This window comes from Miniopterus schreibersii (assembly GCF_964146895.1).
Source record: "Miniopterus schreibersii genome assembly, chromosome: X".
NCBI classification, from domain to species: Eukaryota; Metazoa; Chordata; class Mammalia; order Chiroptera; family Miniopteridae; genus Miniopterus; species Miniopterus schreibersii.
Genome location: NC_138104.1, coordinates 61,341,435 through 61,354,691, shown reverse-complemented (window position 1 = coordinate 61,354,691; position 13,257 = coordinate 61,341,435). Strand labels below are relative to the sequence as shown.

General features: G+C 42.0%; 1 protein-coding gene across 2 annotated transcripts in view; it reads left to right on the top strand.

Annotated features, from left to right (window-relative positions):
• Positions 1-1,414: 1,414 nt before the first annotated feature.
• AR (androgen receptor) overlaps positions 1,415-13,257 on the top strand; it is a 141,544-nt gene continuing 129,701 nt past the window's right edge. For both annotated transcript variants that reach the window (XM_081126625.1, XM_081126626.1), the window contains exon 1: positions 1,415-4,271. In XM_081126625.1, coding sequence (XP_080982751.1) covers positions 2,698-4,271 — 1,574 coding nt within the window. In that variant the 5' untranslated portion in view covers positions 1,415-2,697. The remainder of the gene's footprint in view (positions 4,272-13,257) is intronic.

Here is a 13,257-nt window from a genome sequence, read left to right as displayed (position 1 = left end):
ACCATTAAAATCCCAGGGGATAATTTTTCACCTCCTCAGGTGAAAAGCTCCTCAGGCCTTTGGGTTGTGTAGAGTTGAGTTATACCCCTTTCCCAAGTGCCCTTGACATTGATGAGTCTAGCTAAAATATCAGTGAGATGGAAGGCTAGTTTAGGTCCTACTACTGTGGAAGATAGAACAAATAGTGTCCTTGCTTCAATGTCTTCATCTGGAAAATAGATGCCCATTCTCTTCTGCCTTTAGGTTTAAGTTGCCTCCTTCAGTCAGAGTAACTAAAGGCCTATGATGCTTGGCTGTGAACAATATAAAGACTTTGTAGAAGCCTTTTAAAAGTAGAAGAGGCCCAGATTAAAATCTCCACAAGCCTGGGACAGACAGACCCAGCCGAGATCCAAAGATCTAAGGAATTTAAAAGGTAGGAAAGCAGAGGGCCCCTGTTGACAGAAAGGGAATCTCCTTCCCTATAAGCCTACACTTCATTTCCTCTATTATTTAATTCCCACCTGCCTCTCCATCTTTACACAGGGACAATGGGACTTCCACCACATAAGAGCAATTGCAGTATGCCTTGTCACTCTCTACTTCTGGCTGTCCATCAAGAGGAAGAAAAGCATTGCTACGTAGGTTCCAGTGTTTGAATAGTGCAGTTTGCAAAGTTTAAAATATACAAAGACAACTTGGAAAAGGAAATGCCTATATATAAGAAAACGTCTGCAAAACTCTGGACAAAATCGAGGTCCCATGTGACATGTGTTCCTGGTGTTTGTGTGTTTGCCTGCTTGTCTGGGCTATTTTGCCTTTGCACATCTGGATAGGTGAGAAGTATGTGGTTAGAGGCAATTCCAGACAGAAAAGGGGGAAGAAAAGAGGGTAGAGATGACCTCTGATTCCCAGGCAAAGGGTTACTAGAGCAATTGGTACCATGCCACAAGGCCCAATCTACCCCTATGGAGAAATCTGAAAGGTTTCAACAGGTATCCTATCTGTTGTATTGGACATAGCTTGTATTCAGTTTGGAGAAGATCCTCCTGTCAGCAGTTCGCAGTTGACCTTGAATATAGTCCCTAGCCTAAGGAGTTAATACTCCTATTGCCCCTCACACACACGCACAGGGTCTGTTTTGAGAATGGACTTCGGAACCAAATCTGGTAAGTGTTGGCCTCTGGGAGCTCCAATAACCCTGTCTTCAAAAATAAAGCTCCAGGTTAAAGCTTCAGCCCTGTCACCTAAAACCTGATCTGGGAAAGCAGGAGATTTTCAGGAAGCTAGGGTCTCCCTGGGCTAGAGAGATTTTCTCCTGCCTTCACCCACGCGGCGCCAGCACTTGTTTCTCCAAAGCCACTCGGCATTAGTGGGCGGGGAGGGGAGGGGAGGGGAGCGGAGGGGAGGGGAGAAGAGGAAAGGCGAGGGGAGAGAGAAAGGAGGTGGGAAGGCAAGGAGGCCGGCCTGGCGGGGGCGGGACCCGAGTCGCAAACTGTTGCTTTGCTCTCCACCTCCCAGCGCCCCCTCTGAGATCCCCGGGAGCCAACGTGCTGGGAGAGACAGAGGGTCCTGAGGAAGCTTGGAGGCAGAGGAGACAACGAAGGGAAAGTGACCCAGCTAGACGCTCCAGTGAGGGACAGGAACTGAAGGGACGCCCCACGTCAGCCCCGGTCGGGCTCTGGAGACAGCCAACGCCTCTTGCAGCGCGGCGGTTTCGAAGCCGCCGCCCCGGAGCTACCCTTTCCTCTTCAGTGAAGTTTTTAAAGCTGCTAGAGACTCGGAAGAATCGAGGAAAGTACAGGGTAGGGCTGACGTTTGCCTTTATCTTCCTCCCCTCCACCCCATCGCCCCCTCCCGGGTCTCCTCTCTTGCTGCTGCCTCTGCCCGCCTCCCTCGGCCCGCTCCCCAACTTTGGTCGGCCCAGCGTGGCCAGCCCGAGTTTGCAGAGAGGTAACTCCCTTTGGCTGGGAGCAGAAGAGCTAGCTCTGCGTTGCAAATAGGGCTCTGCGGAGCCAGGCGATCTCGGAGACTCTTCAGCACTGCAGCCAGGACCTGGCTGGTTAGGCGGCACGAGGGGTGAGCTCCCAGGTTCCCCTACCTTCCTCCTCACCTCCCCCTGCACGCCCTCCCTTCCTCCTCCCCCAGCCAGTTTTCGGGACCAAAGATCAAACGATGAAAAGGCAATCAGGTCTTCTGTAGCCCACAATAAAAACAAACAAAAAAGCACTCAAACCTGAACAAAACCACAGGAAAAAGACAACAACAAAAAATCAACCTGGTTCCTATTTGCACCTGCTTCAGTGGACACTGAATCTGGAAGACTGAGAGTTTTCTTTTCTTCTTTTCTTTTCTTTTCTTTCCTTTTTTTTTCTTTTCTTTTCTTTTCTTTTATTTTATTTTCTTTCTTTCTTTTTTTTTGTTTTTTTTTTGTTTTCAAGATTTGAGCATCTTTTGAATCTAGCCTCCAAGTATTCAGGAATAGGTTGTGAGCCTAGCAGGGCAAATCTTGTCCTACCGTGTTTTCCTCTGCACAAGACTTTGAAGCTGTCAGAGAGATTTTGTGTGGTCATTCCTCCAAGTTTCTTTCTCAGAAGCTTTCCTCAGGTGGGCAGCTAGCTGCAGTGACTACCGCATCACAGCCTGTTGAACTCTTCTCAGCAAGAGAAGGGGAAACGGCATAGAGGAATTAGGTGGAAGATTCAGCCAAGCTCAAGGATGGAGGTGCAGTTAGGGCTGGGGAGACTCTACCCACGGCCCCCGTCCAAAACCTATCGAGGAGCTTTCCAGAACCTGTTCCAGAGCGTGCGCGAAGTGATCCAGACCCCGGGTCCCCGGCACCCTGAGGCCCCGAGCGCAGCACCTCCCGGTGCCCAGTTGCAGCAGCAGCAGCAACAGCGGCGGCGGCGGGAGCAGCAGCAGCAGCAGCAGCAGCAGCAGCAGGAGACCAGTCCCCAGCAACAGCAGCAGGGCGAGGATGGATCTCCCCAAGCCCAGAGCAGAGGCCCCACAGGCTACCTGGCCCTGGAGGAGGAACAGCAGCCTTTACAACAACAGTCAGCCCCTGAGGGTCACCCGGAGAGTGGCTGCATCCCGGAGCACCGAGTCCCCTCGGCTACAGGCAAGGGGCTGCAGCAGCAGCCTCCAGCACCTCCAGACGAGGATGACTCAGCTGCCCCATCCACGTTGTCGCTGCTGGGCCCCACTTTCCCAGGCTTAAGCAGCTGCTCCGCCGATCTTAAAGACATCCTGAGTGAGGCCGGTACCATGCAACTCCTTCAGCAGCAGCAGCAACCTCAGCAGCAGCAGGAGGTAGTATCTGAAGGCAGCAGCAGCGGAAGAGCGAGGGAAGCCCCTGGGGCTCCAAACTCTTCCAAGGACAGTTACCTAGGGGGCAGTTCTACCATCTCGGACAGTGCTAAGGAGTTGTGTAAGGCAGTGTCGGTGTCCATGGGCTTGGGTGTGGAGGCATTGGAGCATCTGAGTCCTGGAGAACAGCTTCGAGGGGATTGCATGTATGCTCCGCTCCTGGGAGGTCCACCCTCTGTGCGTCCTACTCCTTGCGCGCAGCTGGCAGAATGCAAAGGTTCTCTGCTGGATGACTGCCCCGGCAAGGGCACTGAAGAGACTTCTGAGTATTCCCCATTCAAGGCAGGTTACCCCAAAGGGCTGGAAGGTGAAAACCTGGGCTGCTCTGGCAGCGGTGATACGGTAGTCTCTGGAGCACTTGAGCTGCCATCCACCCTGTCTCTCTACAAGTCTGGAGCACTGGAAGAGGCAGCGGCTTATCAGAGTCGCGACTACTACAACTTTCCACTAGCCCTGGCCGGACCGCCCCCACCTCCGCCGCCTCCCCATCCTCAAGCCCGCATCAAGCTGGAGAACTCGCTGGACTATGGCAGCTCCTGGGCAGCCGCGGCAGCGGCTCAGTGTCGCTACGGGGATCTGGCAAGCCTGCACGGCGGGGGTGCAGCGGGATCCAGCTCAGGCTCACCCTCAGCCGCTACCTCCTCTTCCTGGCACACTCTCTTCACAGCCGAAGAAAGCCAGCTGTATGGGCCCTGCGGCGGTGGTGGTGGTGGTGGCAGCACAGGCGAGGCAGGGACTGTAGCCCCCTTTGGCTACACTAGGCCACCTCACGGTCTGGCTGGCCAAGAAGGCGAATTCCCCCCATCTGATGTGTGGTATCCCGGCGGCGTGGTGAGCAGAGTTCCCTATTCAAGTCCCAGTTGTGTCAAAAGCGAGATGAGTCCCTGGATGGAGGGCTACTCTGGATCTTATGGGGACATGCGGTAAGTTTCTCCGTTTAGAAATGTCTTTCAGCCTTGAGTCAGTCTGCGTTCTTGGGTATATATTCTACCCCCCGCATGAACATTCTGCTGCTCTGAATCAGGAGCTTTACTTGAACTCCAGGCCTATCTAAGATTTTACCTTAGTGCTCTGAACCCCCACTCGGAGCCCCAATCACTGCCTTTAAGCCCTTGCTGTTGGTTCTTGCCCTTTCAGATTCCCAGACAATTCTCCACTCCCAGCCTCCTAAAATCCTCACTGCCTCCCCAGGGCTCCAAACTTAAATCCAGTTGCAAGGGCCACAGTCAGAAATAAAGTCCTTAAGCCCTCCACTAATTTTTCTCCTCCACTCCCCCAAATCTGTAAACATGGACAAAATATGACCAGTTTCTGCTCCTAGAGAGTGTTACAGTTTGCCCTCCAGCCTGTGGCCGATCTTGGCAGGTTAGAGGCAAAAAGAGTGGCCAGAATATTTCTCAGCCCGCCTCCTTCAAAGACATAAAATGGAGTGTGGTATTACGAGAAGATGGTCTCTGAGTTCTAAAAACTCTGTGAAGAAAGGGTGAAATTCCTTCCTTGGCAACAATTAAGGACTTGCCCTAATATTGGAGGTCAGTACAGAGAATCCAACCAGGCAGGATTAGCGAGCAGGAAAAGGTAGAGGAAAACCAAAGGACAACTTTCTTAGTGAACATTGGGCAGGATTTGCCCTAACAGATTAACTATGTTGGAAGTAGCTGCTTGGGTTGTTTTTTTCTTGTGGATTATAACAAGTCCGTAGTCCTCTCCTTCAGGTTTGCATCAGATCTATAAAGAGGAGAATGTTCTTTTAGTAAATAATTTAACCAGACTTGAGTCTGATTTATAAAAGTGTTGAAAAAAGTTTTAAAGGATTCCCTACTATTCCAGTGTACTCAGAAATATGCTTTCGGGGGGGGGGGGGGGAGAAATAAGGTTCTTCAACATATTTCTTCATTTTAAGAACATTTTCAAACATGAACTGTTACCTCTAAAAAACTGAATTAAGAACTATTAAGGACCTATGAGTTGTAATCTTGCCCCAAAGTTTTAATTAGAAAATAATTAAAGTGGCAGTCAGTTTCATCTTGTTTATTACAAATTCTCCCTTACTGCAGTTCTTTATCTTTTTGCAGACCATATTGATGATTTTTCCCCAGCAAACTGAGATATTAGTTTATCTTGGTGAGGGAGGGGATATATTGACTGGAGAACTAACTCCTCAGGTTTGCTGGGTGCTGATGTCCCCCATGGACTTGAGTATTATTCCACGTTTCTATAGCTGTGACTATATCTGTGTTACAAAATTTCTTTGGCAACTTAAATTCAACAATTTGCCTCCTTTCACTGATGCTTCTGTTCTTGGAAGGTTGATAGCATAGTGTTATAAAAGAGAGAGGAGGATAGGATTTCATAAAATATTTTCTGGGCTGTTGAAGAAACAGCTTCTTACCAGGCTTTACATTCCATTAGGGTTTTTAAGGTTTGGCTTAAAGGATTTTTAAAGGGTTCATTTATAGTGTCAAAGTCTTTTTCAGTTAATTCAGAGGGATTTTTTTGTGTGTGTGTGAGGTGGTTATACTGTGGCATAAAAGGTCTTTTTCATTTTATAAGAACAGATTTACTTGGCAGAGTTAATTATTTTTTTTGAAGGGCTATAGCTAGTCAGGGAAGCCCTCTTCTACCGTGAACTTTTCTGGGGCAGGGGATGTCAAAGGTGTTTCTTGACCTACTATGGTGCTAAACCCAGTCACTGGAACCTTCCTTTTTTTGCATGCCCCCTCCAACTAACTCAGTTAACAGGAAGGAAATGAATGATTCCACATATTTGTTATCTTCCAAGAAATAACCTGAAAATTTCAGGAAGTGGTTATCGAGAGCAAAATATTCTTACTATCAGGTGTACAGTAAGGTAGGTGATTTTATACCATATCTTAATAGAAAAAAACTCTTTATTAGAAAGAACTGCTTAAATTAATGACCTGAACTAGTGAGAATTTTGCAGTATACAAAGAAAGTACAAGATTGTTGAATCTTTCCTGGTTTCTGATTGCTGCACTGGTTATGGGAGTCTAGCGAAAAGGAAAACTGCTGTTCCTGTGTTGTGGGTTGACAAAAAATTTTCATTTCTAAAATATAAAAAGTCCTGAGTCAATTCTTTGAAATACCAATTTCATCAGAATGCAAAAAATCACAATATAAAAATAGACATTTTCTTACTTTTTCTTTTTCCCCCTCACTTTATAGAGGCATGATTTGGAGACAAGCAATGGACTTTTTTTTTTAAAGCCAAATCCAGAGCTTCCACCTTCTGTGCATTGCATGTATTATATGCCACCTTTGAGTTAAAAATCTCAAAATTTGAGAAACCTCCAATAACCTATTGGATTTTTCCCTTTTCCAATTGTGTTTGTGTGTTCATGCACATTTGTTAATTATAGGGGTGGAGACTTTTTAAACTTTAGTAACTTCTCGAATAACTATGTTTTATATATCTACTGTGTTTCTGGTGAGAGAAGAGAGGCTGAAGGTGGTCTTTATTTTCTTACTAAATTTACTATGTGTTTTGAACAGAAGGAATCATAACAAGTGATGGGGCTTGTGTGCAAGCCTGGTGATATTTTATGGAGCTATCTTCCTTCAGAGATCAAACAAGACTAAAAATTTATTAATTGATCACTGTCCCATTTGACAAAAGTAGGGCCCTTTAAATTCTGGAAAACAGCATAATAATATGACAAATATTTATTCTTGGGAGATAAGGCCCAGGGGAACCTGTCCAGGAATTAGAGTTTGGGTTTAGATAAATTATCCAGATGCAAAAGGAGAATTTAAAATTTCTCTTTGTATTTGTTTCTGGTCTTCATAATAACTAGTATTTTAGTAGTGCTTTGAAATTGGAAAATCCTGTCTTTATTGGTTATCTCAAAATAAGTCATTTTATTAACTCTTTTTTCTACCTTCAGTTATCAAGCAGCTTTTTATGACTATCTTTCACGGAGCAGTTTGTCTGTTTTGTAAAGCAGAATTTTGCTTTGGGATCAAGGTAGACTGTCACTCTCTGTCTGTAGGCCTTGAGGATCAGTATGTTGGAAAAAAATCCTTTCTCCATGGTCAGCAAATCGCTGGTGAGTTCTGTCTGGGTACCAGTAATCAGAACCTGAAGACCAAACAGCCACACTGACTGGTACCCCACTTTGAAATATGTGCAAGATGTAGTGATGGAAAGCTCTTCTTGGTTGTCCACAGAGTATCTGTGTCAGCTCAGCCAAAGGTTAACTTCGGTGAGAGATATTTTCGAAGAACCTTACAGCCTTCCAATTGCAGGGTCACTTTGTGATGCTTTTTTGCCAGTGCTAATTTTACCTCATCAGACTTATATTGTTTCAGCTGTAAACTTTAATATAATATATTGAATTTGCTGGGGCATTTAATTTTCTTTTTTAAGCACTTTTCCTCCTTGTAGTAATTTTCTCATCTGGTATACATATACACATTTAAAACAAATAATTATTTGGCCTCCTTACTTTTACTTCTGTGGCTGCTCTTGGTGGAGTTAAGGTCATAAACAATTTTATTATTATTTTTTTATGGTGCTATCGAGAGCACCAATTTCATTTGGACTCTGCTCAAGAGGGAGCTTAAAGCTGCAGGGTAAGGGGCTTATTTTATACACAAATTAGAAAACATGATTCTGAAAAAATAAAAAAGGAAACAAAAATCAAGTTTTGTGAGGTTGGTAAGAGAAGGAGAAGGAAATCTCTCTCCATCCCCTACTTCCACCATTTTCTCTTTGTTTGCAGTTTCCCCAAGTGCTGCCTGTTGTGATTTTCTTTCTTTCTACTCCTTTCATGCTTTGACATTGAAATATAGACTCTTTTTCCTACTTTTCAGGATATTTTTCCCATTACTACTGTAGAATGTTCCTAAATTTTTTATTTTTATTTTTATTTTTATTTTTTTTATCTGAAGAGTAACAAATCAGATCAACCCCAACTCTTCTCTTTTAAGACTAGGCGACTTGAGGGCATAGCAAAATTAATTGCCGGGTTTTTTTTATCTTGAGGTTAGAACCTGATTCAAGAGTTCCTGAAGGAGCTGAACTAGATGGCTTGAGGACTTAGCAATTTATTGAAATATTTTGCTGGCTACTGTCTCTGTCTCTATCCTGATCTTTGTTTTTCTGTGTCTACTGGTCATTTTGGCAACCTTTTCTCAAAGCCTGAGAAGAACTGGACCCTCTCCCTTCTGAGATAGCTCTGCCTGGATCAGATCACCATAGCACCGTCACAAGCAATACCTAGTATGCATATAAGGGTGCTTGTTAGAAGTGTCTGGCTGGGCTTATATGCAGATATAAATTAATTATTTGAAAACAAAGAACGATATTAAAAGAAATTATTGTACCTCAGACTTCCCTTGCCAACATTCTATTAAGTTCTGAGATCTTGAATTCAGAGTAAGTTATCCTTATCCTAAACACAAAGTCTTTCTTCATTGTTTGTGAAGTTATATACAGTTAACCAGTGTTGATTGGTATTCATATACTGAAGAGAATTATGCAAGCTCATATTTGTATCCTACTCCTTTCAAAGAAAAGACCCAGTGTCTTCCAGTTTATTCACTAGCACTCATATAGATTTGAGCAGGCCAGAAGGTGCTTAGTGAACAGCCTTTTGCTAGTTGAAGAAGTAGAAATAGTTGCATTTTCTATAACATTTGTTTACTATGTGGGGAAAGCTCTGTAGCGCAGCACTTCCAGGTTTTTCTTGAAGCTTCCCACTTGACAGATAATTTTTTAGATTGTTGCTCAGTAAGGGCTTTCAATGGCTGCTGCATAGAGATGAGACTAAATTATGCACAATTCCTTGCACAGTCATGGGTGCTGCCACCCCTTCTTTTTCACACCAATTCTTGCTGCCAACTTGTAGGCCACAGCAGGGTTGAGAACAGTTCATCTAGAGAAACTTATAGCCCTAAAGTGCTGATTACTTGAGAATGCTGCCAATTTAAATCATGCAGTACTTGAGTTTTATTTTTTTAACAATAGCTTTATTGAGACATAATTAACAGTGTATATCATCCAGTCATTTAAAGTTCAATGATTTTTAGTGTATTCAGACTTGGATGACCATCACCCCAATCAATTTTAAAACATTTTAATCACTTAGCAGTCAACTCCCTTCCCCCAACTTTGAGGAGTTACCAACCATAGATCTACTTTCAGTCTCTATGGATGTGTTTATTCTAACATTTCATATAAATGGAATCATACAGTAGGTGGTTTTTGCGACTGGCTTCTTTCATGTAGAATCATATTTTCAATGTTCATCCATGTTGAGGCACATATCAGTACTTCATTCTTTTTAATAACTAAATAATGTTCCATTACATGAATGTACCACAATTTATGTATACATTCATCAATTGATAGACATCTGATTGTTTCTACCTTTTGGCTATAATGATTAATACTGAAATGAACAGTCATGTACAGGTATTTTTTGTGAACATATGTTTTAAATTATTTTGGTTACATACCTGGGAGTGGAGTTTCTGAGTCATATAATAACTCTGTTTAACCTTGTGAGGAACTCTCAAACTCTATTCAAAAGTAGCTGCACTAATTTACAGTACCACCAGCAATATATGAAGGTTCCAATTTCTCCATATCTTGTCAATACTTGTTATTGTCTGTCTTTTTAATTATAACTATCCTAGTAGATGGGATATGGTATCTCAAAGTGGTTTTGGTTTGTATATCCTTTTAAAATTGTTTATTGCCAGTATTTAGAAATTTAATTGTTCATTGACAGTGTTTAGAAGTATAATTGATTTTTGTATATTGACCTTGTATCCTGCAACTTTGCTGAAAGTACCTGAGTTTTGAACACCTCTGGGACTTAAGAGGCAGAAGGTTTTTGCTGTTGTGTTGAAACCTAAAGCATACTTCATTTTGTCCTCTGTGAAGGCTACTTAGGGACACTGTTCTCAGTTTTCCTCAACTGTGAATTGGAATTGGTAATGACAGTCCCTTCCTAAATGAATAGAAGAGTGTCTCTAAAATTTTCAGGCCTTTAGAGAACAGTAGGAAAGAAACTTAAAATTTTCAGGCCTTTAGAGAACAGTAGGAAAGAAAGAAACAGCAGTCAACAGTCTTAAGGAAGAATTAGGAACTATTAGCAAGGGGATAAGGAATAATAATTTCTGTACAGAAAACTGACAGGAAGGGTAAGAAATGCAAACTAGGACAAAGAAATCACTAGCTATGTTTGGCTTATGTTTAGGCTTATGTAAACAGCTGGAGTCATAATTTTGTTTTTATATATTGTCCTTTGGATAAAGTAAATGCCACCATACCTTCTAGTGTGTATTTCTAGATGAAGAAATGGTTCATTTACTTTCAAGTAGTTTGGGCTTCTTTTGGGGAATTCACTCCGTAACCATGAAGCAGAGATAAAATTCACCAATAAAGGAACTGAACCCTGGCCTCATTAACACTCTAGGCTGAAGGCATATCTAAAAAGCTATAGCTATTGTGTCCTGATAATGATAAATGAACTGTAGGCCACTGAACAAGATATTCTACTATGATGTATCTGTCTTTAGAGATGACCTTAATAAAATTATTTTTTAAAATGAAAAAAAGAAATGTATCCATCAATCCACTACTTTTCATTAAGCACCTGCTATATGCCTGTTTGTGTGCTAAGAGTAGATCAGGGTAAAGGGAACATAATTCAAGGAGAATCTTGATGTCACTGCCCTCAATGAGCTTATAGTGATTTAAAAACAAACAAACAAACAAACAAACAAAAAGAATGGCAGCACTCTGGATTGTATGGTATGAATTTTTGAAATGTACACCTTCAAAAAGGAAATTGATCAAAGGCTGAAATGGTTAGCAGTATTACCTGTGTCTGCCACTTATCCTTTATGGATTAAGTGGGGACATGATTAAATTCAAGTAATAGATTATAGGTCTTGACAGATATTTTAAACACCAGAAGGTGGTACCCCAGGAAAGACAATGAAGAGTGAAACCAATTTGGGGGTTGAAATCTATTTCTGCCTTTTTTCAGTGTCACCCCAATCAAGTTAGTTACTATTATTTTCTCCCTTCCTTTGGTTATATCATTGCTGGAAATATATTTTGATGTCTTTGACTATAAAAATCTGCAATATATGAGGAATTAATTAAATTAAAGGGGTTAATAGGTCTAAATTTGGCTTGAAAGCCAGTGAAGATGTCCAGTGTGGTGGTCAGATTAAGAATTATTAGTCTGCTCTGAAGGTTTCCTTTGAACATGGTGGCTTGATTTGAGGTCCTGTATAAATGAGGTTTCAGGCTGTTGATTAAGTGACTGAAGTGACAAGACAAATCGAACAATTCTTGGAGTAAGGGGCACTTGAAAACTTTTTTCATAAGGGTTTTGCTAAATTAGATGATGTAGCTTTTTGAAATGGCCTACCCCTTAATCATGGACTCTGTTTTCTTCAGGTTGAATTAACTTCTTTGCTTATGGAACTGTAGTCTTACTTTCTGGTCACTAAAAGGACTGCAAGTGTCCTGTAGCAGAATTTCCCTGGGAATGGTTAGTCTCCTTTTGTGGATTCAACACATCACAGGCTAACTTGAGCCAGAACCACTTAGTATCAGGCAGTACATAAGCTACTGTAGTACTTACTATTTTATCTGAGATATTCTTTCCCAAAGTGCAAAACATTTTTAGAAACACTGTTTGCCTTATTGATACCTTTTCTAAATGTGGTACAGGGAACAGTGACATTGGACATATTCCAGTGGCACTTGACAGTTTACAGAGCAGTTTCATATTCTTTTATTATATTTAATCCTCATTTCTACCTTATACAAGTAGCCTGGTTTCATGGTATTATAATATTCTTCATATTATTATAATATTGTTATTCCCATTGTAAACTTTATGTTCAGAGAAGGTAAGTAACATGTCTAAAGTCAGCTTCAAAGTGGCAAAGCTGGGATTTCAACCACACTCTTTTTTCCTTAAAGAAAATGTTCCTGTTTCTTTTATCACATGACCCTCACAACTCATAGATTAAAAATAAAAGAATAAGAAAGAGACAAAGAACCTTAACTGGTATCAGTAATAAAAACTAGTGAAGCTCTTAAGGCTTCTGGGTGGGTCTCTTAATCACTAACCAGAGCGATGGATTGGGTTGTATGGGAGTTCTGGGTACCAATTAGCTTGCCATCCTACTTTATAGACTGCACTTGTTCAACAAATATTTATTGAGCATTTACTATATGCCAAAATTTATACTAAGCAACAGTGACACAGCAATCAACAAGGCAGACAAAAATTCCTCCCCTTGTGGAGTCTACAGTTGAGTGAGAGGAAGCTTGTAGATATATCAAAGAATGATATATGTCATGAAAAATAACTTAGCACAGTGTGAGGGATACAGATTGAGAGTGTGAAGGACCATTTTATTTATTTATTTATTATTTATTTATTCATTCATTCATTCATTCATTTAAATTGTTGACAGTTTTGCAGATGTCCCCCATTCCACCTCCTGTTTGCCCCCCTCCACCCAGCCTCCTGGACTATTTTATATTTATCGGCTATGGAATGCCTTACTGAGAAGGTGATATTTGAGCAGAGACTTAAAGGAAGTGAAGAAGTGAACCATAGGGATATCTGGGGTTAGAATATTCTAGATACAGGTAACCACAAGTACAAAAGGCCTGAGAAAGGAGCAAACTTAGTGTGATGAAGGACATACTGCAGGGAGGCTTGTAAGGCTGGTTTAATAATTAGAGAATGATAAAAGATGAGATCAGAGTTAAAGAAAGGCATCACAGGTTTCTGTTAGGACTTTGTTTTCTTATTTTGATATGGGGAACCATTGGAAAGTTTTGGGCAGAGGAGTCACGTGATCCAACATATTTTAGAAAGATTCTTCTTATCGTATAACACTGTTTGA